We start from the raw sequence: 25,971 nt of genomic DNA on the forward strand, positions 1-25,971 counted from the left end.
AGTGGAATGTCTCTCTGCTTTCTGATCATCATGTGGGCTTCTTCCCTCTGCCACACTCTTCCACTATGATGTTCTGCCTCACCTCTTGCCCCAAGGAATGGAGCCAGCTGTCTATGGACTGAAACTTCTTAAACTGTAAGCCCCCAAATAAAATTTTCCTCCTTAAAATCATTCTTGTCAGGTCATTTAGTCACAGCAGCGAAAAAGCTGACTAAAGCAAGATGGGACCCAAGGCTTTTGCATGCTAGTCAAGCACTCTCCACTGAGCTACAGCCCCCAGCCCCCAGGCTCTAATTTCAGCCCTTTTTATTTTTTATTTTGAATTAGGATCTTGCCAAGTTGCCCAGACTGGACTGGAATTTTCTGTCCTCTTGCTTCAGTTTCCTGTGTAACTGGGATTACAAGCATGTGCCACTGTACCTAGCAGTTCCAGTAGCTTTTAGTACATTCATCAAGTTGTGAATTCGTCACAGCAATCCAATTTTGTTTTATTTATTTATTTTTGGTATTGGGGATTCAACCCAGGGGCTTTTTTAACCACTGAGCCACATCCTCAGCCTTTTTAAAATTTTGAGACAAAGTTTCACCAAGTTGCTCAGGGCCTTGCTAAATTGTGGAGACTGGCTTTGAATTCTTGATTCTCTTGCCTCAGCCTCCCGAGCTGTTGGGATTATAAGTGTGTGTTACTACGCCTGGGTCCACATTAGGATATTTTCATCATCCTATTAAAAAAAAAAAATCCATGTTCATTAGCACTTGTATTTCACCCACCCTTGGGTCTATGAGATTTCTAATCTACTCTTTGTCTCTATAGGTTAGCTTCTTGTGGACATTTTGTATAAATGAAGTCATAAGAACATAAGGTCTTTTATATCTGGCTTCTTTTATATAGTTCAGTGATTTCAAGTTTCTTCCATGTTATAGCTCATTTCTTTTTGTTGCCAAAGCATACCATTTTATGTAAATACTATATTTACTTATCTTTTCATCAGTTGATGGGTAGTTGGATTGTTTCTGCTTTTTTTTCTGTCTGTTGTGAATAATGCTGCTGTATATATTCACGCACCATTTTTGTGAGGACGTAGCTTTATTTCTCTTACGTATACCTCCAGGTGCAATTGTTGAGTTCAGCCATCTTGTAACCCTTTTCTGAGTTATTAATTTATACCCTGTGTTTTTAATTTCTGAAATATTTTTCTCTGAATATTTCTACATTTGCATTTTCTTTTAAAAGTAGGATTTTGTTTTTTGTGGGGTACATATACATTATCTTTCCAAATATGTTGATAATAATTTTTTTCTTTAAGTTTTCACAGGAATAATCACTTTTTTGCAGATAGGTTTCAGTTAGTTTTGTTTGGTTTGGTTTTGGTGCTGGTGTCAAACCCAGGGGCTTGTGTATGCAAAGCACAAGCTTTATTGCTGAACTATATACCCCCAGCCCAGTTTTGTTTGTTTTTATCTCTTTGACAGGAGGGGCTTTCCATAGATGTCTGAGAATGCTTAATTATTTTCTGATATTTAGGGTTTTTTGTTTTGTTTGTCTGTAATATTGTGGAATTACAGGACCTGTGCATGATAGACAGGTGCTCTGCCTCTGAGCTAAACCCCTAGCTATTTGCTGATGTTTAAGAGTGAAATACCAGAAAGATGATTAGTAGTTCTGTACTGGTGGTTGGGCTTATTGTTTCTGGAATTCATTATAGAGTGATCTGATGGGACATTTTGTTAGGAATGCCCTAATGTTAATAATCTTGATTGTCTTGGCCTTGTCAGATTCCCCAAGGAAATGTCTAATCTGTTATCTGCTGGATACTTGCCTGGGTGTCATTGTACTAGAAGTTCATTAATGGAAGAGGACTTTGTGTGTGTGGGGGGGGTGTTTGGAGTATAACTTTCATTCAGTAGGTGTATTTTCTTTTAATCTCCTCTTTTCATTATAGTACTTCTTGATAACTGCCTCTCATTTTCCAGTCCAGGGACATACTACTCTCTCTAGGGAAGAAGAGGGTCAGGGAGAGAGAATATGGGAGTCGAACTGCTTCTTAAATAGATTTCCAACTACTCTTCCTCCTGTTTTTTAGTACCACTCTCACTACTGCTTCCAGAATTACCTGATGCAATTGCCATATCCTATGATTTTTTTTTATTTTTCTGGTGGAGGTTGGGAGCTGGTTTTATTATTTTATGTGGTGCTGAGACTCGAACCCAGTGCCTCACACATGCTAGGCAAGTGCTGTACCGCTGAGCCACAACCCCAGCCCTCACTTTGCTGTTTTTATTTGAGAGTTACCTACTTGTTTTCATTTTGCTAACAAATTCTACATATTATTCTTGGTGTGGGTAATTTTTTGTATATCTGTACTTGGTTGCTGGACTCCGACCTAATTCTGTTGTTATATTTAAATACATATATAAGAGATGGCTACTAATCAAGAGAAAATTGGGATAGAAAGAAGTTTGTGAATTTTTTTCTTTGTCAATATATTTGTTAATTGCATATTCTCTTTGACCCTTCACTACTATGTGAGGAATAAGGAGATGATTAGAACATAGTTTGATATTTAATATTTTTCTCATTCTTGAATTTGGGGATGACAGAGATGATTAAATGAAGGGTCTTTAAACTTTGTGTATGATGCCAGTTTTTAAAAATGGTCAGGGGCTGGGGAGATAGCTCAGCTAGTAGAGTGCTTGCCTTGCAAGCAGAAGGCCCTGAGTTTGATCCCCAGTACCACAAAAAAAAAAAAAAAAAAAAAGGTCAGATACTATGAATGTAGGTCTATACTGAATCTCAACTTAGAAATGTCAGTCTTTATCCAGAGTACTGGAAGGTTTTGTTCACTTAACTCAATTATAGTGACTAAGCCTTCAGGGAACCTCATCACTGTGGATTTTTAGGGGGCAAACACACAGAGTAAGGCTAGATTCAGACAGTCTTTAGAAATGTAGCTTATTGCTGGGCACAGTGGTTCACACCTGTCATCCCAGCAATTTGGGAGGCTGAGGCAGAAGTATTGAAAATTAAAATCAGCCTCAACAATTTAGCAAGGCCCTAAGCAACTTAGACCATGTCCCAAAATAAAAAATAAAAAGGGCTGGGGTTGTGGTTAAGCATCCCTGGGTTCAGTCCCCAGAACCAATAAAAAAAGTAACTTATTGAAAACTTGGTCAACTCCCTAAATTCTACACCAACTGAAGTTTTATTTATATTCTAACAATTCTGGTTTTTTTTTTTTTTTTTTTTTAAATCACATCAGTATTTATTTTGCTAATGCTTTAGAGGTATTTATTAGGGAGTAGCTGCATAATGAGTATAGGATTTCTTTTTTTTTTTTGTGGTGCTGGGAATTGAACCCAGGGCCTTTTTCATGCTAGGCAAGCACTGTACAACTGAGCTATATCCCCAGCCCTGATGAAAGTATTTTTGAGCTAGATAGAAATGGTGGTTGCACATCATTGTGATACAATACCACTGCATTCACTTTAAAATGGTTTAATTTATCCAGGTGGTGCACATAAGAACAGAAACAAACATTATGGAATATAAGACATGTTGGCTACCCATTTTGAATCCCTCACTCTCATAAAGATCATATCAACTATGTCTAGAGTTTAGATTATACTAGGCATTTATATTAGGCAGAAAAATACACTAAACGTAAATTCTTATTTTAAAACCTACCTAAGGGCTGGGGATATAGCTCAGTTGGTAGAGTGCTTGCCTTGTAAGCACAAGGCCCTGGGTTCAATCCCCAGCACCGCAAAAAAAAAAAAAAAAAAAAAAAAAAACAACAACAAAAAAAAACCTTCCTAAGCTTTGGATTATTTTTTTCCCTTTTAAAAAATTAAGTTACTAACTGGATATGGTGGCTGATGCCTGTAATTGCAGCAATGTGGAAGGCACTACCTTATCCTTTCAAGAGCAGGAAAATACTTGAATTTAACTGTACATCATCAAGCTACTAAAATTAAGTCATGTGTATGATGGGCCCTTGATTACATAATAATCTTCGGGATATCCAGCTCCCATTTCAGTTCTTACAAAAGGGTCACAAGTTTGAGGCAGGCCTCTACAATTTAGTGAGACTCAGCAAATTAGCAAGACCCTTTTTCAAAATAAAAAGGACTAGGGATGTAGCTCAATGGTAAAGCACCCCTGAGTTCAGTTCCCAATACTCCCCTGCAAAAAAAAAAAAAAGATTTTACATAAAATGAAGCTGTACACCTTTAATCGCAGTGACTTGGGAGGCCGAGGCAGGAGGATTACAAATTTGAGGCTAGCCTTGGCAAATCAGTGAGAGCCTGTCTTCAAATAATTGGGACTGGAGATGTAGCTCGGGGTAAAGCACCTCTGCATTCCATTCCCAGTACCCAAAATACATGCAACTATGGAACCAACCCAGATGCCTTTCAACAGATGAATGGATAAAGAAAATGTGGTGTATACACACAATGGAATATTACTCAGCCTTAAAGAAGAATGAAATTATCATATTCACAGGTAAATGGGTAGAGCTGGAGAATATCATGCTAAGCGAAATAAGCCAATTTCCAAAAACCAAAGCCAAATATTTTCTTTGATAAGCAAATGCTGATCCATAAGCAGGGGAGTGGGGGCTAGGGAAGAATGGAGGGACTTTGGATTGGGCAGAGGGGAATGAGGGGAGTGGAGGGGGTGTGGGGATGGTAAAGATGGGAATGAATAAATGTTATTACTCTATATACGTGTATGATTGCACGTCCGGTGTGACTCTGCATTGTGTATAGCCAGAGGAATGAGAAGTTATGCTCCATTTGTGTGCAATGAGTTGAAATGCATTCTGCTGTCATGTATAACTAATTAGAACAAATAAAAATATATATATATACAGTCAAAACAGTTCTCTTACATGGAAAAGTTATTATAATCCTTTGTGATTAATTTCCCTCTCCTGTTCTAGGCAACCACACAATTGCTTTCCATTATTAGTTTTTGGTTTTGTTTGTTTGTTTTAGATTTTTTTTGTTTTTTGAGAATTTCATATAATTGGAATCATGAAATATGTATATGACCTTTTTGTGTTTGAGCTTTTAGTTAGAATACTTTTTAGATTTATTCAAATTGTATGTATTAATATTTTATTCCACTTTTATTGTTGAATGGTATTCTATAATGTGGACACCCTTATCCATTTACCAGTTAACGTTTGGGTTGCTTCCAGTTTTGGACTATTATGACTAATATTATTATGAACATTTGCATACCCCTGTTTGTGTGGACGTATGTTTTTTATTTTTCTTTGGTAATTGCCTGCTAATAGAATTTTGGAGTCATATGGTAGTATGCTTAAGACACTGTTATACTGTTTTCCAAAGTGGTTGTACTTTTTTGTGTTCCTGTCAGCAATGAATGAGAGTTGCACTTGTTCTACACACATGCTTGCCAATACTTGGTTTTGTGAGTTCTTTAAACTTTAGCCATTCTTGTGATATATATAGTACCATTTCATTGTGATTTTAATTTGTATTTCTGTTGACTAAGGCTGTTGTGTCTTTGAATTTTAATATCTGCTTTATGACTGCTAGCATGTTGTGAGACAGTAGAAAGTAAAATGAGTATATACTCCTACTTTGTGGGAACTGAAATGGGCTCTGTATATCCCAAAGATTATTATGTAATCAAGGGCCCATCATATATATGACTTGATTTTAGTAGCTTGATGATGTACAGTTAAATTTGTTTACCTGCTCTTGAAAGGATAAGGTAGTACTTTTAGGTTTTTGTTTGGATTATGCTTATTCTCTATCAGTGATTTTATAAGGCTCAAAACAGTGTCTTGTTGTGTAGATGAAAGACTAGTGATTTGAACTTTGCATTTCTGAGATTATAGTCCTAGAATACTTTAATTCTTCAGTAATTGATTTAGAAATTTTAGTTGAAAGCAAGGGTTAGATATAAAAGAAATACGCTTGTGGTGATTTGTTGCTTTTTATTCTTTCTTAGGACATTTTCATTCCATCACCAAGTTTGGAAGAAAGATCAAATAATGGGAAGAAAGGTGGAGATTTGCATAGTTCTTCTTTGACTGTTGAGTGTTCTAAAACCTCAGAGATTGAACCAAAGAATTCCACTGAGGATCTTGGGCACTCTTTGACGGGGGATTCTTGCAAGTTGATGCTTTCTACAAGTGAATGTAGTCAGTCTCCAAAGATGGAGAGCTTGAGTTCTCACAGGATTAATGAAGATGGAGAAAACACTCAGATTGAGGATACTGAACCCTTGTCTCCTGTTCTCAATTCCAAACTTGTTCCTGCCGAAAATGATAGTATCCTGATGACTCCAGCACAGGATGGTCAAGTAGAACTGAGTCAGAATGATGCTAAAATCAAAAGAGATGAAACAGAGAACAGAGATGACATTAGTATTTTAGGCGCTGGTTGCAAAGGCAGAGAAGAAACTGTTGCAGAAGATGTTTGTATTGATCTCACTTGTGATTCAGGGAGTCAGGCAGTGCCTTCTCCAGCTACTCAATCTGAAGCACTTTCTAGTGTCTTAGATCAGGAGGAAGCTATGGACATTAAAGAACACCATCCAGAAGAGGCGTCTTCAGGGTCTGAAGTAGAAGAAATCCCTGAAACTCCTTGCGAAAGTCATGGAGAGGAGCCCAAAGAAGAAAATATGGAGAGTGTCCCTTTGCATCTTTCTCTGACTGAAACTCAATCCCAAGGATTGTGTCTTCAAAAGGAAATTCCTAAACAAGAATGCCCTGAAGCTATGGAAGTTGAAACCAGTGTGATTAGTATTGATTCCCCTCAGAAGCTGCCAGTACTTGACCAAGAACTAGAACATAAGGATCAGGAAGCCTGGGAAGAAGCTACTTCAGAAGACTCAAGTGTTGTCATTGTAGATGTGAAGGAGCCATCTCCCAGAGTTGATGTTTCTTGTGAACCTTTGGAGGGAGTGGAGAAATGTTCAGATTCCCAGTTGTGGGAGGATGTTGCTCCAGAAATAGAACCATGTCCTGAGAGTAGATTAGATCCCCAGGAAGAAAAGGGTATAGAATATGAGGGAGAAGTGAAATCAGCAACTACAGAAAAGGAACCTGTAGAGGAAGCTTCTCCACAACTTCCCTTGCCTTTAGTGAGAACAGATGAACCTCCCAGACCTGACCAGGCAATGAAGCAGCCCCAACCTCAAGAGAAAACAGATAACTCATTAACAGAAGACTCAAAAATGGCTAATGCAAAGCAGTTAGGCTCAGGTATAGATGCCCAGCAGCTTGACAAGGCCTCTGCTCATGCCTCTCAAAGCTTCTGTGAAAGTTCTAGCGGTGAGTGTGATCATAGATTGTTTATGTATCCAACCAGATTATAATTTGGAATGAAAAGTAGAAGAGAACTACATGCTTGTGTCAGGGTTGAAGATTAACTTGAGTTTATGTTTATGAATAGCCAATAATATTTGGGAAATCTTAATAAAATTTTGTTACAAGTTTTAGATGTTATTTATAAAGATGTAATTATTTGTGGAATCAGAGACCATTTGAGATTTGTCAGCTTTGTAACTGAAGAGTAATCATATGAATATTTACAAGTTACATCAATCCGTTTGTTTTCTTTTTTTCTTAAGTCCTACTTTTGTCCATATATTCTCTTTCATACAAATATGAGATAGAGAGAAAGAGACAGACTGTATGTGTGTGTGTAGAATTTATATGTACATATAATTTTTTTTTCAGTGTTGTTATCAAACCCAAGCCCTGGCATATGCTAGGCAAATGCTCTGCCATTAAGCTACACCTGCAGCTCTAATATGTTTTTATATTTCCACAATTACTTTGAAATACAAGGATATTTTTAAATAATAAAATCATATTCAAAACTCTGTTATGAGTATGCAGTTACTGCTTGTTTCCTCCTTATGGCCATTAAGTAAAATTTCCAAATTTGGTTCAACATATACATCTTTTTTTGGGGGGTAGTTTTAGGAACCATATACATGCCAGGCAAGTGCTCTGCCACTGAGCCATGTCCCCAGCCTTCAACATACATATATTTTTTAAAAAAATATTTTTAGATATTGATAGACCTTTATTTTATTCATTTATTTATATGTGGTGCTGAGAATTGAACCCAGTGCCTCATACATGCTAGGCCAGTGATCTATCACTGAGCTACAACTCCAGTCCCGAACGTATATATATTTTAAATCTTAAACTAGAAAAGATATTGATTCTTGTTTTTTAATCTGTTTTATGAAATCTGGCATCAAAACATAGATTACTTTGTAAATTATTGTTGGAATATCATATGACATTAACTGAAAGAATTACAACTTTCTAAATGTCCAGTTGGTATAATGTAAAAATAAAACAAACTCCAAAAGCAAAACAAAAACAAAAACAAAAACAAACTAGAAATAAAAACAAACTACAAACTTAAGAAAAATAAGTTTCTAGGGCTATAGATATGAGAAAATGGCATTTGGACCACATTGTATCTGTCATGAGTAACTATATCTTTTGGTTTGCCTAGAGTAGTCCCAGTTTATACCTCTTGCTTAGATGTGAGTTATACATAACTAACTTCTTGTTAGTTATACATGACAGTAGAATGTATTTTGACATACTATGCATACAGGGAGGATAGATGTGATTTTTAATAGTACCTTTTTTTTTTAACTCTCAAAATTGCCTCAGTGCATTAGGTTTTTGTTTTGTTTTATGTACCAGTGATTAAACCTAGGGATGCTTAACCACTGTGCCACATCCCCAGCCCTTTTTATGTTTTGAGACAAGTTCTCACTAAGTTGCTTAGGGCCTTGTTCAGTTGCTTCGACCGCCTTTGAACTTGTGATCCTCCTGCCTCAGCCTCCTGCATTACTGGGATTATAGGCATGTACTATCACACACAACTCATTAGGGTTTTTTCTTTCCTTTCTTTCTTTTTTGTTTGTTTGTTTTTAAATAATTTTTTTAATTGTAGATAGACACGATACCTCTTTTTCCATTTTATGTTTATGTGGTGCTGAGGATTGAACCCAGTGCCTCACAAGTGCTAGGCAAACACCTATACTGAGCCACAACCCTAGCCCTACATTAGGTTTTATATTCAGATTTTTTCGTTTTGTTTTTCTCTTCAAAATAAGAAATTTTAGAGGTTGGGGTTATTGGATTCAGTCTGTTCTTCCTAAATTCATGTGTCTTTTTAAAGGTGGGACTAGAACCTAAGTTTCTAGATTACCAAGTCTGTGCTTTTTCTTCCATAAAACTGTTCAGTATAGTTGTTTGGATTCTGAAGGTTTAAAGAACAATCTGCTTGACCTAAAATTCTGTATTATTTAATATTTTTATAATTTCATTATATTTAAATACTACTCTTGACCTAAGCCAAGAAAATATTAGGACTTGTGGATTGTTTAACATGGTTACTTATAGGAGTGTTCTTAAATTATTTTTAAAGTGTATGCAAAAGAAACTCCTAAAACACTGATAGAATAGTTCTGTATATTAATAGCCCATGACCATATGACCAAGCAAGAAGGGACTTGATAATTTTTTATGTAGGAGTGCTAAATACTAGAGAAAACTGAATATGTGGAAAATGCCAGTGAATTTGAAGGATAAAATATGCCAGTAAATGTGTTTTGCAGGAATTGATAATTTTACTAGGTTAGTAATGATTTTCAGATGAGTGAACAAAAGCAGAGAAATGGGAAAACATTTGGAGGACATTGAATAGGGACTTTCTGAATACAAAGACAGACTGGAAATGTAGACTACTGGAAATTAATTGAATGCTGACTCAAGACTTAGGAATTTATCTTCTAGTGGAAACCTTGAAGTTTTTGACTAGGAGCCAACATGTTCAAAGCCATGTTTTATAAGAATTCTGCTTTGGTTGCAGTGTGCAGAGAGAAATTGGGGTTTGGTGAGAGGAATACTTCAGGCAGGGGAAGTAATTGATAGGCTCTTCAGAAAATAAGATAGTGAAGACTGGATGAAGATAGTGACTGAAGATAGTGCTGCCTCCATGGCCTGTAAAAGTCTCAATTTTCTATGAGGTTATAATCATGCAGTTAGATAAATGGTCCTAATTGTGTGTGTGTATGGTTCTGGGGATTGAACCCAGGGCACTACCACTGAGTTACATCCCTAGCCCTTTTTAAAAAATTTCATTTTGAGATAGGTATGTGCCACCATGCCCAACCTAAACTACTTTTAATAAGTCTTACCTACTACTGTGCAAAGGAAACTTTTTTATCAGGAAATAATTTTCAGTAATTAATGCTTACATAATTACATTTGCATATTATGATATGTCACATAGAAGAATCTACTTAAAGAGTTAATACAGATTTTCAAAAGTCTGGTTTATCAAGTATTATATGAAGGATGGTTCCTGTCAAGAAAACAGTACAGGTAGTCTTTCATTCTATTCTTTTTGTTGTTGTTGTTGGTGCTGGGGATTTGAACCCAGGGCCTTATGTTTGTGAGGCAAGCACTCTACCAACTGAGCTATGTCCCCAGCCTAGTCTTTCATTCTTGATTCTTTCAGAAATGAGGCTTTCTGAGGTGTTGTAGCTTCTTATTTCTTCTAAGTTCTTTGTTGTAAAGACTTGCTTTATAAAGAACCAGCAGAAAATGAAAATCTACATGATGTGTCTTTTCTTCTGTAACTATGGTGAAGGTCTTTGCCAGTTAGATGTAATGTTGAGACTCTCCATTCATAATCTTCATAGTTTCTTTAACTGAGCATATATATTTTCATTCTTTATTTCCAGAGGCTTTCATTTTCTCTTTTCATCCCCTCAGGTTACTGATTTATTTTTCCTTACAGATGTAAGATTTCTTTCTTTCTCTCTCTCTTTTTTTTTTTTTAAGTAAAGAAGTGTCATGGTAGTTGGTGTTAAAGAATAATAAAGAATAAAAGTGGGAGCTGGGCATGGTGGTGTATTCCTGTAGTTCCAGTGACTTGGAAGACTGAGGACAGAGGATTGCAAGTTTCAAGTCAGCCTCAGCAGTTTAGTGAGGCCCTAAAGCAACTTAGTGAGAACTTGTCTCAAAATAAAAGGGGTGGAGGATGTGGCTCAGTGAGCACCCTGGGTTCAATTCCGGGTGCCAAAAAGAAAAAAAAAGACAACAACCAAGAATGAAAGAGGAATGGATGAAGATGAAAGACGCAAACCATTTTCATATGTAGTTTTGACTGGTTATACCAGAGTATAGTTATTTTGAACTATTCCAAGAAAGTAATAATAATTTTTAATATATTAGAGAGCATTCTAGCACAATTCTTACTTTCTCCCAAACATGATCACTTAATTAAAAGAGATAAACAATTAGGAGACCAGAATATATGATTTTGGCAATTTGCTGATTCTGATTAGCAAAAATTTGGAACTGGAACCTAAATTAAAAAGTAGATTGTATCTTAGCCAATGTTTTGTTTGTAATAATCTAATAACAACTGACCAAAATGTATATTGGGGATGTTCATATGTGTGGGATTTGCCATTGTGCAGAGATTTAGTTGTGAACATTACTACTTTGGCCTAGAGTGAGTGATCAATACTTCTGAATCCTGAAACCGTCAGATTTTTATGTTAAAACGAATGAGTGTTTTGAAGTCCTTTGAGCCATGAGATCCTTTGTTACCTCTTGCAGATTATAAGTATTAACATCAAACTTCTCTTTGGAGAATGCTATAGACTAATAAGGATTGTAAATGAACTCCTTGGGTTAGCATTGAAGTGAATTATACTATCCAGATTATACTTGAAACTATCCAAATTTTTATCACTGTGTATCTCTAGATGTACTGTTTGAAACTCAGATGTTTTTGATGTTCCTTTTGACCCCATGTTCCTCAGGCCCACTGTCGTCTGACCATATATTTTGTGTCAATCCCATTGTTGATGGCTCTAAAGACAGCAGAGACAATAGGAGATTAATTTGGAGGCTTGGTGAATGTGGTAGGAATAGGACAGAATTTGGGAACAAAGGAAAAGAACAATTGAGATTTTTTTGCAACTTCCTCATTTTTCTGTTTTCATTTATCATTGTTTTGTTTTCGTTTTTTATTTTTTTTCCAGAAACCCCATTTCATTTCACTTTGCCTAAAGAAGGTGATATTATCCCACCATTGACTGGCGCAACCCCACCTCTTATTGGGCACCTAAAATTGGAGCCCAAGAGACATAGTACTCCTATTGGTGAGTGAATAAAAAAATAATGACTTTTAAGGCAAGCTTTTGGAGTTATCATTCTTTGTGCAAGTGATATTTTTAGATCTGTGGAGTTGGGCCTGACTGATGAAGTTAATTTTTTTTTTTTTTTTTTGGTCTTAGAAGAATAGAGCTATGGTGTTTGTATGATTTTGCTCCCAAGAGATAAAAGGTGATGAAAAGAAGGAAAGAAAGGGTGGAGGGAAGAAAGAGGGAGAATACATGTAAGAATTTTATCACATTACTTGCAGAGCAGTAGAATCTGAGTGCTAAGTAGTGATATAGAACTGTTTTATAAGGAAGAGATGAAAAGTAGGGTAGAAATACTGTGTATTCAGAAACCTGGCTAATAAGTCAGTCTGCTGCTTGACAGGGCAAGAAAACTTAGATCCTCCTTCCCTGAAGCAGCCAGTAGACTTCTACATTAACCTATTTGTTTTCTCTAGTCAGTGCTGGGAGGTAACAATCATGCCGTCTGGAGTCTCCTGCTACCTATGCCTGATGCTGGCAGATGTGGGTTGGCTGAGGGCTCATGCAGCATCCTTTGTCCAGATGCAGAAGTGGAACTGAATCCTGTTGCTCCTCTTAAGACCAGGTGTCAATACTAGTTCGTAGTTGTTGATACTTGTGACAGGATCTATCCTAGGAACCCCCTTCAATCCTGCAGAGTGTTGGAGCCAAACAGGCAAATTGATGACCTTGAATTGCTGTTTTTCTTGTTTGTATTTTAGTGTTCTTTCTTTCTTCCTCCCTACCTCCCTTCTTTCAGGTATTAGCAACTATCCAGAAAGCACTATAACAAACAGTGATGTCATGTCTGAAAGTATGGTTGAGACCAATGATCCCATACTTGGGAGTGAAAAAGGGGATTCTGGGGCTGCTCCAGAAGTGGATGAGAAACTGTGTCTAAGAATGAAACTGGTCAGTCCAGAGACAGAGGCGAGTGAAGAGTCTTTGCAGTTTAGCCTGGAAAGTAAGTTTCATTTATGTTAATCTTGGGTAATTGATAGTTCTAAATCATCTGGGAAGTATTGATTATCTTCTGTTTATAATGATTGATACTTTTATAATTTAAATAGATTTGTAAAGTTTTATTCATTTTTTTTTTTGTTTGTTTCTGTTTGATACTGGGGATTGAACTACTCAGGGACACTATCACTGAGCTGTATTTCCAGTCCTTTTTATTTTTTATTTTGAGACAGGGCCTCATTAAATTGCTGAGGCTGGCCTTGAACTTGTGATCCTTCTGCCTCAGCCTCCTGAGTTGCTGGGATTACAGGCGTATGCCACCATGCCAGGTTATTCTTATAGATTTAATTCTTTGCTTTTGGCTAGTTCCTGTCATGTAACTGAAGATACTCCATTTTATAGTCTTTGTTGTTTCTTGTATTTCTGTATTAAACTTGTGTTTTTATTAAGTAATTGTTTTTCACATTCAGAAATAGTTCATAAGAAAGTAGAAAATTTGAATTGTGGATTTTTTAAAATATTTTTTAAATTGTCAGTAGACCTTTATTTTATTTATTTATATGTGGTGCTGAGATTGAACCCAATGCCTCACACATGCTAGGCAAGTGCTCTACCACTGAACCACAACCCCAGCCCTGAACTGTGGATTTTACATTGTAGATTTTGTTGACTCTTTCTCATATGAATTATAAATTATTTGGTATGACTGGGAAACAGAGAGGGTACCAGGAAGTGAATGCAGAATAGGATCAGATTCTGAAAGGCCTTTTACATCATGCTGAGAAGTTTATGAATTTTAGACAGGAAGGTTATAGAATCATGTTTGCTTTTTCAAAAGGATCAGTTACGTGTTTTAAAATTTTGTGCCTTAGTGCAAGATGATTCTGTTGTTTGCCTAGCCCATTTTCTATTCTCCTGCCTTGCAAAATCCTACCCATTCTTTAACCAGGAATTGGGGTTATTGGTAGTTGGGATGGAGATGAGGGAATGAATTTTAGAGGTGAACAGAAGAGAACCATGGGGCTAGTTCAATGTGAAAGTAAGTGGGGCAGAAAAAATATTACACATATATTGTATCTCATTTTCATAATAGTGCTCCAGGGTAGGCAACTGTCTTTCCATTTTATTGATGGGAAACAGACTAAGAATGGTTTTTAAGTTTTGTGCCTCATGTCATAATTGATAAGAGGTATACTGAACTTTCGAGTCAGATCTAATTCTAAAGCCTATAATTTTTAGGTAGTTTGTAAATGCTGTTTAAGGGGGGGTTAGAAGGAGAAGTCATTTCATAGAAGAGATTGTAAAGGAACATTCAGAGAGGAGAAAAAAATGGGTGAAAAACATGAAGTGAGGGAAACCTATAGGGAAGAGAGTTACAAGATAATAATGTCAGACATAGAAGCCGAGGTCTAGAAAGATGTGTCTGAAAATGCTGTTGGATTTGGCATTTAGAATTCATCTGCTGACTTAGCAAGAGCCATTTCAGTGCAGTGTTTAGCTATAATGAAGGCAATTGAGGGAAAATGGAGATGAAGAGAAACTTCTTAAATTTTTAAGTTTATATGAGAAAGGAAGAGAAAATGTGGTACGTTTAGGGAAATGGAGGGTCAAGGGAGAATTTGTTATTTTTACTTGGGAGAGACCTGAACAAGTTTATAGACTGAAGGAAGGATCCAGAACCAAGAGTACAGGTTAAAGATGAGGGAATAGGTAAAAACAGTTGATGAATCAAGGTCCTGAAGGAGTTTGAAGGGAAACTTTCAAAGAATGTATAGAGTAGGTAGGCTTTTTTATTTGGCTGCACTGGGTTTTGAACCCAGGACCTTGGCACTGAACTATATGCCCAGCCCTTTTTTAAAATTTTGAGACAGGTTCTAGCTAAATTGACCAGGCTGGCCTCAAACTTGCCATCCTCCTGCCTCAGCCTCCGTAGCCATTAGGATTTTAGGTGTGTGCACCCTGCTGAATAAAAGGAACTTCTAATCTCTGGTAGCAAAGAGAATAGTTCTAGCTAATAAATTTTGAGCTCTTACTATTTGCCAGACACTTTACATGTATAGCTATTAAATCTCATAACCTGTGGAGTAGGTCCTGTTATTGTCCTCATTTCACAGATGAGGAGACTGAGAGAAAGGAAGGTTGAGCACCTTCTGTAGTCACACAGCTAGAGTAACCTGGGTTCAAATCCAGGTAGTCTAAAACTCTAATGTTACTCTGCAATTCAGTGCTTATTGACTTGAATCATAGAACATTAAGGGAAAAGTAGTACCTGATTCCATGCTTCGTATCATTTTCTCTAGAATAAAATAAGGGCTCATGAAGAAAGAGTATGTGGTGCTGGGTGTGGTGTTGCACACACCTATAATTCCAGAGGCTCAGGAGGATGAGGCAGGAGGAATGCAAGTTCAAAGCCAGCTTCAGCAACTTAGTGAGGCCCTAATCAACTCAATGAGACCCTGTCTCTAAATAAAATATAAAAAAGAACTGGGGATGTGGCTCAGTGGTAAAGCATTTCTGCTGGTGCCAAAAAAAAAAAAAAAAAAAAAAAAAAAGAGGGAGAGAAAGAGAAAGAAAGAGTATGTGGTAGCCTTGAATCTTACTTTACATCTATAACTACAATTGTGAAGACTTAGATGGAGCTAAATATTAAGGATGATCACATCCATAAGCAGTAGCACCTTCCCCAATACTGAGAGCACAGTAGTAGGCACTGTAGTCACAAACCTATAAGGATGGTCCTGTTTTATCTCTTCTATATGAGGAGACTCAGAACAACCAAGTAGTTTACCCCCAGATTGGACTACGTGCAGGAGCTTGGGCATGGAGCCAGGTTTCTGTTTCAGAGCCAGGGTTCTAACCACTGGAATTCACCTGCCTTCTTCATGGACTATTTAGATTGTGTTGAGTCACAAGTATTTTAGAAATATTAAAAATATTTAAGGATAATTTTTTTTCTAAGACTAGGATAAATTATAAATGAACAAGTTTTAATCCCTTAACATTAGTGACATTACTATGAAAATGAGATTCTTTTTAGTATCACCCTTAAATCTTTGCTGCATGTTCTTTCTTGGAAATGTATCTTATTTTTCAAATATCTGTTTTAAAGCACTTTGGAAAGAACTTGGGTACCTTCTGTTTATAGGTGTTCCTAAAATGATACTAAATTTGTACATCAACTCAAAATATTTTCCTTTGTCTTTTTTTTTTTTTTTTTCCTTTTGTACCTGGGATTGAATTCAGGGCCACTTAGTCACTGAGGCACATCCCTAGCCCTTTTTATTTTATTTTTATATTTTGAGACAGGGTGTAACTAAGTTCCTTAGGGCCTCACTAAGTTGCTGAGGCTGGTTTTGAGCTTGAGATCCTTCTGCCTCAGCCAGAGAGCCAGGTTCCAGGTGTGGTGGTGCATATCTGTAATACCAGCAACTTGGGAGGCTCTCTATATCTTTTTTATTAAGATATATTTTAAATTTCTTTTTAAATTGCTTGATTATTTTTATGATTTAATTTTTTTTTTTTTTTTTGTATCAGGATTGAACTCAGGGTCACTTAACCACTGAGCCATATCCCTAGTGCTTTTTTTATGTTTTATTTTGAGACAGTGTCTTGATAAGTCCTTAGTGCCTCACTGAGTTTCTGAGGTTGGTCTTGAATTTGCAGTCCTCCTGCCTCAGCCTCCTGAGTCACTGGATTACAGGTGTACACCACCATGCCTGGCTAAATTTAATATAATTTAAAAATTTCTTGTATGGGGAGAGATGAATTGTGATTCAGGAGAAGCATACATTTTATTTTTTTAAAAATTTCCATTTTAAATGTTTCTGTTATTATATTTCTGTTCAGACTGACTCATTTTCTGTAGGAAATTTGAAAGAATTAATTGGTAGAAATGAGAAAAACCTGCCATTAAATCATAAGAAATTTGTTTATGTTCATGTATTAGTCTTATTTCTATTTCTTTTTGTTATTTGTTGCAAATACTAGTAGAGCAGGATGAAGGTTTTTAGGTGTGACACTGAATTCTGTTTCTCTTTCCTTGCTTTTGTTTTCATTCAGAGCCTGCAACTGTTGAAAGAAAAAATGAATCTGCTGTTGCTGAGGCTGTTGCCAGGTAACTAGAGCTGGTTACTATTTAGAGGCGTTCAATACAAAGCTTCTGGTAATGAAGGGAAGATGATTATCAACAGATATACAAACTTAACATGGAAAATCCAGCATAGATGGAGGAATGTCTTGAATTGATCAGAGACTTTCTTATTAATACTTTTTAAGTCCAATAAAGACTTTGCTATCTAAGGCTTTAGAGGTCTTTCCTCTTGTTCATAAGAGCTTTTTTTCATCTTCTGTTGATGAGACTGAGATTGTTGTGTTAGCTGTGGTCATTGTTCCTTCTTCCTGCCAAATTAACTACTATGTCGAGTTGTTATTTTTGCTTTGTCATGAATGCTGTAATGCTTTGAGGAAAGTGTTACCCCTTACTGTGGTTTTCATGGTGAAGCTTTACCATCTTGTGGCTGTGAGAGAATTGTTTCATTTGTTCCTGGCTGGAGTCATCCAGCATGAAAACGTTAACAGCAGTTGGTGAAATATGGGTAATCAGAGGCTAGACAGGTACTGTAAATAAGTAAAATAGACTAGGTGCAAGACTGTTGGAGTGTTGAGGAGAATGGCAGACTGAATAGGTGCCCCACTTAAAACAGTATGTCCCTGTTCAGTTATAGCCAGTGGTTTTTATTTGAAAATGCAGATTTAGTATTGCCAAATGTTTAAAATTTTAAAGAGAAAACTGGATTTTATCTGTGTCTGTTGAGAGAGAGAGAGAGAGATACTGGGATTGAATCCAGGGTACTCTTACCACTGAACTACGTCTCCCAGGCCTTTTTAAATTTTTTTTTTTTTTTTTAACCTTGAGATTGGGGTCTTGCTGAGTTGTCCAGACTGTTGTCCTGACTTAGCCTCTAGAGTTGCTGGGATTACAGGCATGTACCACCATGTCTGACAGAAGTCTGGATTTTAAAAAATAAAATTTAATACATGTCAGTATATTGATTTCAACCTTCATTTATGTCTGATCCCTCTCAAAATTCTTTGATCTGTTCTTAGCTGCATCTTAGTTGCTCTCTGGGCTTTTATATATTTAATTTGAATGAGCACCTTAAGTTTCTTATTTTGTGGAAGAAGACTTTTTTTTTTCCTCTCTCTTTCCTTTCCAGTGCTGGAGATCTAACCGACAGCCTCCTGCTCTATCACTCTAGTGCTCTATCACTATGCTATACTCACTGCCCAAAGACCCATTAATGATGTGTACTCTTAGAAGTTGAAGAAAGGAGCATTTGTATCTGGTCTCTGGCTTTAGCAGAATTGTGTGTGCCAGGCACTTATTTTTAGCCTGTATATGTGTATATTCAGAGGGGACAGAATATAATGCTGAGACTTCTGAACCCTTAGGGCAGAATGTAGGGAGAAAAAACTAGCAGAGGGTTGGGATGATAGATCATGGAATGAGATGAAATTCATTGGTACTTTTGTGAAACAAATTTGGTATGTATTTTAAAATTTTTGATCATAAGCTTTTTTTTTAGAATATTATAAATGATCATTGCTTCTTTTTCATTTAGGTGAGACCATTTTTTTTGTGGTGCTAGGGATTAAACCCAGGCCTTGTGCGTGTGAGGCATACATTCTCCCAGCTGAGCTATATCTCCAGCCGTAGGTGAAGCTTTTAAGTGTTATCCATAACTGGACTCTCTTCAGATTTCTTTTTCTTTCTTTCTTTTTTTTTTTTGCAGTGCTGGGTATTGAACCCAGGGCCTTGTGCTTGCAAGGCAAGCACTCTACCAAGTGAGCTGTATATCCAGCTTGGTGTCACCAAATTTCTCAATCATTTTACTATGGAAAGTTTCAAGAGTATATAAAAATAGAGAGAAATATACTGGGTGACCATGTTTCAAAGATTACCAACTTGTTGCCAGTCTTGGTTCATTTATAAATACTTCCAACACCCCCTTCCCCACTGGATTAATTTGAAGATAATTCCAGCATTATGTCATTTTATCTATAAATCTTTCAACGCTATCTCTAAAACATAAGGGTTTTTATTTTAAAACTTAACCACATAATTGACAATGATTTCTTAATGTTGTCAGATATTGAGTGGTCAGATTTCTCTGTCCTTAAATTTTTTTTTTTTTGTTTGAGTTAAAATCCCAATAAGGTCTCCACATTGCATTTGATTAATATGTCTTTTAAGCCTTTCTAAAATTATAGAGCCCCCTCCCTATCCCTCACAATCTAGTTCAAGGACTAGATTGTTTGCCCTATAGTTTTCTACAGTCTGGATTTTGCTGATTGCATCTTTATAGTATTTAATCCAGTCTTCTGTCTACCTTATTTCCTATGAATCTTCCTTGAAAGTTTTTTATTCGGCTAGTTTGAACCATGTATGAAGAATTTGCATTTTGGTGTTTGGGATTCAGAGAAAGGATTTCCTCTGCACTTAAAAGGATAATCTCCAGAGGTACTTTTTCTTCCTAAACTAACACCATATATTGCTTTAATGTATTATCTTAGTCCCCAGAAGACCACGTCTGTGTTTAGCTGTATCTGTGAAGCCCGTCAAGAGGATGAGACTGTGGGTGTGGATCCCTCCTCTGTACCCACCAGGTAAACATTATTTTCACAACATCTTTTGGGCTACCAATTTTGGTTGGCACTTGTCAGAGTTTGGATATGAGGTATCCCCCAAAAGCCCATGTGTGAGACAGTGTAAGAAGGTTCAGAGGAGAAATGATTGGGTTTTGGGAGTCTTAATATAATCAATGAAATAATCCCTGATGGGATTAATTTAGTGGTAACTGCAGGCAGGTAGGGTGTGGCCGGAGGAGGAGGGAATTGGGTCGTGGCTTTGGGGGTATATATATTTGTATGTGGAGAGTGGAGTCTCTCTCTGCTTTCTGATTATGTGAGCTGCTTCCCTCTGCCACACTCTTCCGCCATGATATTCTGCCACACCTCAAGCCCCGAGGAATGGACCTGGCCTTCTGTGTACTAAGACCTCAGAAACCGTGAGCCCTCAAATAAACCTTTCCTCCATTATAATTGTGCTAGTCAAACCATTTAGTTCCAGCAGTGAAAAAGCTGACTGAAACAGTACCAAAATCTGATACATGCTGCTACTGTTTTGTGAGCTTGAGTTTATTTTTTTCATCTGAAGAACTATGACACATTGTGGATTGATTCATAAAAGATGTTATGAGAAATTTTATTATTCTATAGATACACATTTTTATCTGCTAGTTATATTAGTTCAAAATGTTCAGTCTTCATGAATTTAATATATGTAATTCTGTTCTGAGGTTTGTTTTTTCTTAGCTTTAGAAATAATGTTTGCTTTTAACAGATTGTTATTTCCTCTTAGTTTCCCATAGGGTAACATATGAGATGCTTAACATCTCAAATTTAAAAAGTTTTTCAAGCTTAATGAATTAATTTTTGCATAATTTCTTTATTTCATAATCTCTTGATACTCTGAAGCAGGAAAAAGCAAACAAACAAATCCCTTGAGTCAAAAGTGTTTCTTTTCTATTTAAATTATTACAAACTACCTTGTTGGAAATACATGATTCTTAATATTAGGGATAGGGAAAAGAAATGGTAGTGGAAATGAGCTTATATTTTCATTATCAGGTAGTATCTTTCGTCTCTACAATTCATTGATTTTTTTTTTTTTTTTTACTAGATGGTGTGATAATAATTTTTTAGTAGGTATATCCCTAATAGTGGTATTGGTAGCATAATTTCTTTGTTTTTATTGATAGAAATAGTTAAGAGAAATATGTCAGTGCTTTTACTGGGCAATCTGATTATTAAATGTGAGCTTGTTGATATTCTTAAGACTTCATTAGCCTGGATGGTAAGAAAATCAGAGCCTCTATTGTATCCCAAAAAAAAGGCTCGTTAGGTGAAATATCACTATGTCTGATTCTAAAAGTGCTATTATGGCCTAGCTGTTACTAAATTTATTGATGGCATTGTATCGTTTTTATTAGAATGTCTTAAAATAGAGGGACATGGGGCTGGAGTTGTGGCTCAGTGGTAGAGAGCTTGTCTGGCATGTATGAGGCCCTGGGTTTGATACTCAGCACCACATATAAATAAATAAAATAAAAGATCCATTGACAACTAAAAAAATAAATAAATAAATAGAGGGGCAACATGTTGGTGACAGTAACCTTTGGTAGAACAGGACATGGAAAGCCAGCTGGATTTGATTTTAGTTGCTCCATAGACAGACCTATACACAGAACTGAATGGTTAGAACTTTCCTAAAGTGGAGATTTATTTATTCTCCCCTGATTCACTCTGGATTAATTTTATCCAGGCTTTTTATTCTGCTAAAATTTACTTTGTTAACATCTATTTCTAAATCTTGGTATATGGTGACCAGAGTACAATTGTGTTACTATAACTAATGGAGAAATAAGTGTTTACTACTTATAATTTATTGGATTTCTTTGCTTCTAAAGCTCTTTTCTGATGCCAAAGAGTCCTCCTTCATTGTTTCTTGGGACAGTAAAGGCCTCATGTGGATTTTCATGGTGGATTTTTCTTACTACTTTATTTTTGTTTTGTTTTGTTTTTAAAATTTTTTAAAACTTTATGCGTTTATTTTTTTATGTGGTACTGAGGATTGAACCTGGTGCCTCACATGTGCTAGTTATGTGCTCTACCCCTGAGCCACATCCCCAACCTCTTCTTGCTTTATTTTTATCTAAAGATTTATAAACTTGGTAGGAGTGGGTTAACACTTTTTACAGTGTATGTTACAATTATGGCTTTTTTTTTTGCCTACTATTTATATTGATCTTAATCATTTATTAGCAAATCTCGTTAATGACACACATATATATAAATATGAACTTGTGTGGAAATACCTGTACTTTTTTAAACATTAATCATTTGACCAATGCTAACAGAATGATAAATAACAAAATTCTGATATTTGATAGGAATCTGCTGAATATTGCTAGTGTTGTAATGAGTCACTTTTGGTCTTTAAAGAGGGAAGAATTCTGGTTAAATATTTGGAGGAGGTTAAAAAACGACCTTAATACTTGAGGGGGGAAAAAGTTCAAAATAAAATAGAACTTTACTTTAGCAGTGAAATTCTACTCAGCAGTTCTACCCCAGTGTCTTTGTCTTTTTGGCTGCTATAACAAGCTGCCATAGACTGGGTAACTTAGGAACATCAGAAATTTCTTATTGTTATGGAAAGTCTTAAAGCAGTGGCAGATTTGGTGTCTGGTGAGGGCCACTTCCTGTGAGGAAGCTCTCTGAGGTCTCCTTCATAAGGGCACTAACCCCATTCATGAGGGCTCTGCCCTCATGACCCAGTCACCCCCCAAAACCCTACAACTGAATAGCATCACCTTGGGGGATAGGACTTAATTTATGAGTTTTGAGTGGACACAGATATGAAGTAAAATGTGTAATCTTACTCAAGGGTGGGAAGCAATGGTAATTTAATTCTTAAAATCATTAATTGAGTCCTGACCCTTTTGGCTTTTGACTCACCTTCGTTTTTGCTTAACCATTGGTACATTAGATGTCTTAAAATTTTAAACACAAATATTCAGTTTATATAGAAGGTGATTTGAGTCTCTTTAATTGCTTTATTTTATGCAGCTAATATTGGTACATCTACTCAGTACTTTTATATGTATGATCATTTATAAGTCTTGTTAGAAATAGGTGCAACTCATATGAGTGTCTTTTCTTCATTGGAACACATATCCTCATTCAGCTGAGAGGACACAAACTATAAAAACCAAATGGTTTTTAACTTGAACTTTATTCCTTATCCTTCATCAATCTCCTATTCTGTTAAACTGAACTGAACAATATAGAAACCTTAGAAATGTTTCCTTTTCCTCACTCAGGATCCAGAGCAGGCAAGCCCTAAAGAGCTCTTCATGCTTCCTTTATCCTATCTACCTAGGAGAGCTCAACTGCTAAGAATGAGGGCTCTCCCATTTAGGAGAAAGCCCAAGCTCTGTCTTTCTCTGGCCAGATACTGAAAGCAACAAACATATGATGTGGTTTCTACATCCTTGAGGTTATCTTTAGGATGTGTTTCAGTTTATGCCTTGTAAAATGTGATACCCCAAACTGAAATATATTCTAGATGTGATCTCAGTATGGTCAGTTCAGAATGGATTTTTTATCTTTATTCTGGCTATTTAAATGTTATGTAGCCTAAAAATGACCTAGTGTATGTTTATTTAATCTTTTAAAAAATTGTAGTTGTAGATGGACACACTATTTTATTTACTTATTTTTATGTGAAACTGAGGATTGCACCCAGTGCCTCACACATGCTAGGTGAGCGCTCTACTGCTGAGCTACATCCCCAGTTCCTGTTTATTTAATCTTAAGTAGAGTTTTTCAGCTTACTGATTCAAAGAATATTCATTCTTTTGTTCAGCATACATGTATTATGCACCTATTTTAAACTTCGTGTTATGTGTTTTAAATATAAACACGAACAAGATGAATTTCTATGTAACCTGCTAGTTTGGAGTTGTCCTGAGCCTTTTTATTCTGGAGAATTATTAAGGACTTTTAAGTTCCTGGTCACCTCAGAAAGCATGATATTTGGCTTATAGGAGACATTCGCAAATGCTTGTGGAATAAATGAGCAAATCACTGATGTACAAATGGAAAGGCTAATGAGAAGAAATGAACTGTATCTTTGAGAACTGTCTTTGAGGAACCAAGTTACTCTGAAATGTTAGCCGTAAATATACCCATGTAGCTAGCAAAATCAGAATCTCACGAATAACTTTCTCCTTTAAAGATTGAATTTCTTTAAAATTATTAGCTAGGAGGGGGTAAATGGTATCTATAATGCTAGGAGTCAGTTAAGGAATGTTAGACCTATTCATAAACACATGAGACATCTTAACATAGTTGATTATTATTATTTCTTTTTTTTAAGTAGAACTCTAAGCTACCTTGTATTGTTTGTGACTTCAGTGATGATTCTACATCTAATGTTTACCTCATTTTCCTGCATCAGGTTTCAGTGTTCATAACTAGTGTTAGGAAGAAATGGTATGACCATTTAGCCTCATGATGGGATGGCCCTGCTACTGTTACTTTTTCATAGGAGTGCAATTATAATATAATAGGCCTTACAAAGTGATATGCTGGGCCATAGTAATTTCTCTAATCTTTGTGTTACTAAAATTGTCTGAGTATGGTTCCCCATTGCCACTATACATTTTCTTCTCTGTTTCTCTTTTGTTTTCTGTCTTACTTTACATACTCTAGTCCTCTTCATCTATTTTCTGTTGCTAATAACACAGTACCACATAAATAAAGAAAAGAGGTTTATTTTGGATCATAGTTCTGTTCCAAAGTTAAGGGGCTGCATCTGGCAGTGGCCTTGCTGCCAGAGTCTCACGGTAGAGCTGGGGGCATCACATGATGAGAGAGAGGGAGTTGCATATATTAGCTCAGGTCTCTCTTTCTCTCTATCCTTATAAGGCTACCACTATTTACTTATGGGGACCCTACCCTTATGACCTTATTTAATCTTAGTTATCTCCCAAAGCCCCACCTCTAAAATGTGATAGTTGGATTAAGTTTCTACTCTCTTAATCCCTTATGACAGTAGGAATTAAAATTTTTTTTTATTGTAAACAAATGGGATACATGTTGTTTCTCTGTTTGTACATGGCATAAAGGCATACCATTTGTGTAATCATAAATTTACATAGGGTAATGTTTGATTCATTCTGTTATTTTTTCCCTTCCCTCCCACCCCTCCCACCCCTCTTTTCCCTGGAATTAAATTTTAACACAAGGGGCTGAGATTGTGGCTCAGTGGTAGAGCACTTGCCTAGCACGTGTGAGGTACTGGGTTCAATTCTCAGCACCATTTAAAAATAAATAAGGTATCGTTTCCATCTACAACTAAAAAATTTTAAAAAAATATTTTTTTAACATGAGTTTCACAGTGAAGGAACCATGTTAATACCACATACATTGTTTCATTTTCAGGGGGAACTTGCTCCATTTTCCAAGTACTCAAGAAGAAGAGGAGAAGGAAAAATTGGAAGACAACCAAACGATCAGGGAAAGTGAACAACCTATGAAGCCCATTAGTCCTACTGAGGATTCTGCCTCTCCTACCTCCCATCAGAGGATCACACAGGGGCCATCCAGCCAGCAAGGAGAAGCAATGGAGATGGATGTGCAAGAAGTCCAGAAAGGACAGAATACCAATGAGGAAGAATCTAGTAAGGCCTTGATCGAAAGGCCTACCCAAAATAATATAGGAATCCAGACCATGGAATGTTCCCTGTGGGTCCCAGAAACGGTTTCAGCAGCAACCCAGACAGTAAAGAATGTATGTGAACAGGGAACCAGTACTGTGGACCAGAACTCTGGAAAACAGGATGCCACAGTGCAGACTGAGAGAGGAAGTGGTGAGAAACCAGTCAGTGCTTCTGGGGATGATACAGAGTCGCTCCATAGCCAGGTGAGAGCATACCAGGACACTTCAGAGGCCCTGATTTTGACTCTGAAGACTCAGAGAATTTAAGTAGTTACATTTCTTTCTGATGACAACTTGTAGAAGTTTTGTATAGAATAGTGGTTCAAAGAAAAGCAGTTTATCCAGGATAGAGTTAAGGTGGTGAAAATTATAGTTAACTGTACAATGGATATTCTTTTAGGGAAAATGGACTAGTGCTCGAGTTTATGAAGTAGGCCTTTACTGGAATAGA

At 36.4% G+C, this 25,971-nt stretch overlaps 1 protein-coding gene across 6 annotated transcripts in view; it reads left to right on the plus strand.

The window, feature by feature from the left end:
- The window catches only part of Tp53bp1 (tumor protein p53 binding protein 1), a 90,991-nt gene that overhangs the window by 42,197 nt on the left and 22,823 nt on the right, over positions 1-25,971 (plus strand). For 3 of the 6 annotated variants that reach the window (XM_047539471.1, XM_047539467.1, XM_047539468.1), the window contains exons 13-18: positions 5,987-7,313; positions 12,077-12,196; positions 12,978-13,181; positions 17,237-17,291; positions 19,751-19,843; positions 25,244-25,724. In XM_047539471.1, the coding sequence (XP_047395427.1) occupies positions 5,987-7,313; positions 12,077-12,196; positions 12,978-13,181; positions 17,237-17,291; positions 19,751-19,843; positions 25,244-25,724 (2,280 nt within the window). Of the gene's footprint in view, positions 1-5,986; positions 7,314-12,076; positions 12,197-12,668; positions 12,804-12,977; positions 13,182-17,236; positions 17,292-19,750; positions 19,844-25,243; positions 25,725-25,971 lie in introns of those variants that run through there. The other 3 variants (XM_047539469.1, XM_047539470.1, XM_047539472.1) reach the window with 2 other exon arrangements.

Source organism: Sciurus carolinensis, chromosome 2, assembly GCF_902686445.1.
Source record: "Sciurus carolinensis chromosome 2, mSciCar1.2, whole genome shotgun sequence".
Classification (NCBI taxonomy): Eukaryota; Metazoa; Chordata; class Mammalia; order Rodentia; family Sciuridae; genus Sciurus; species Sciurus carolinensis.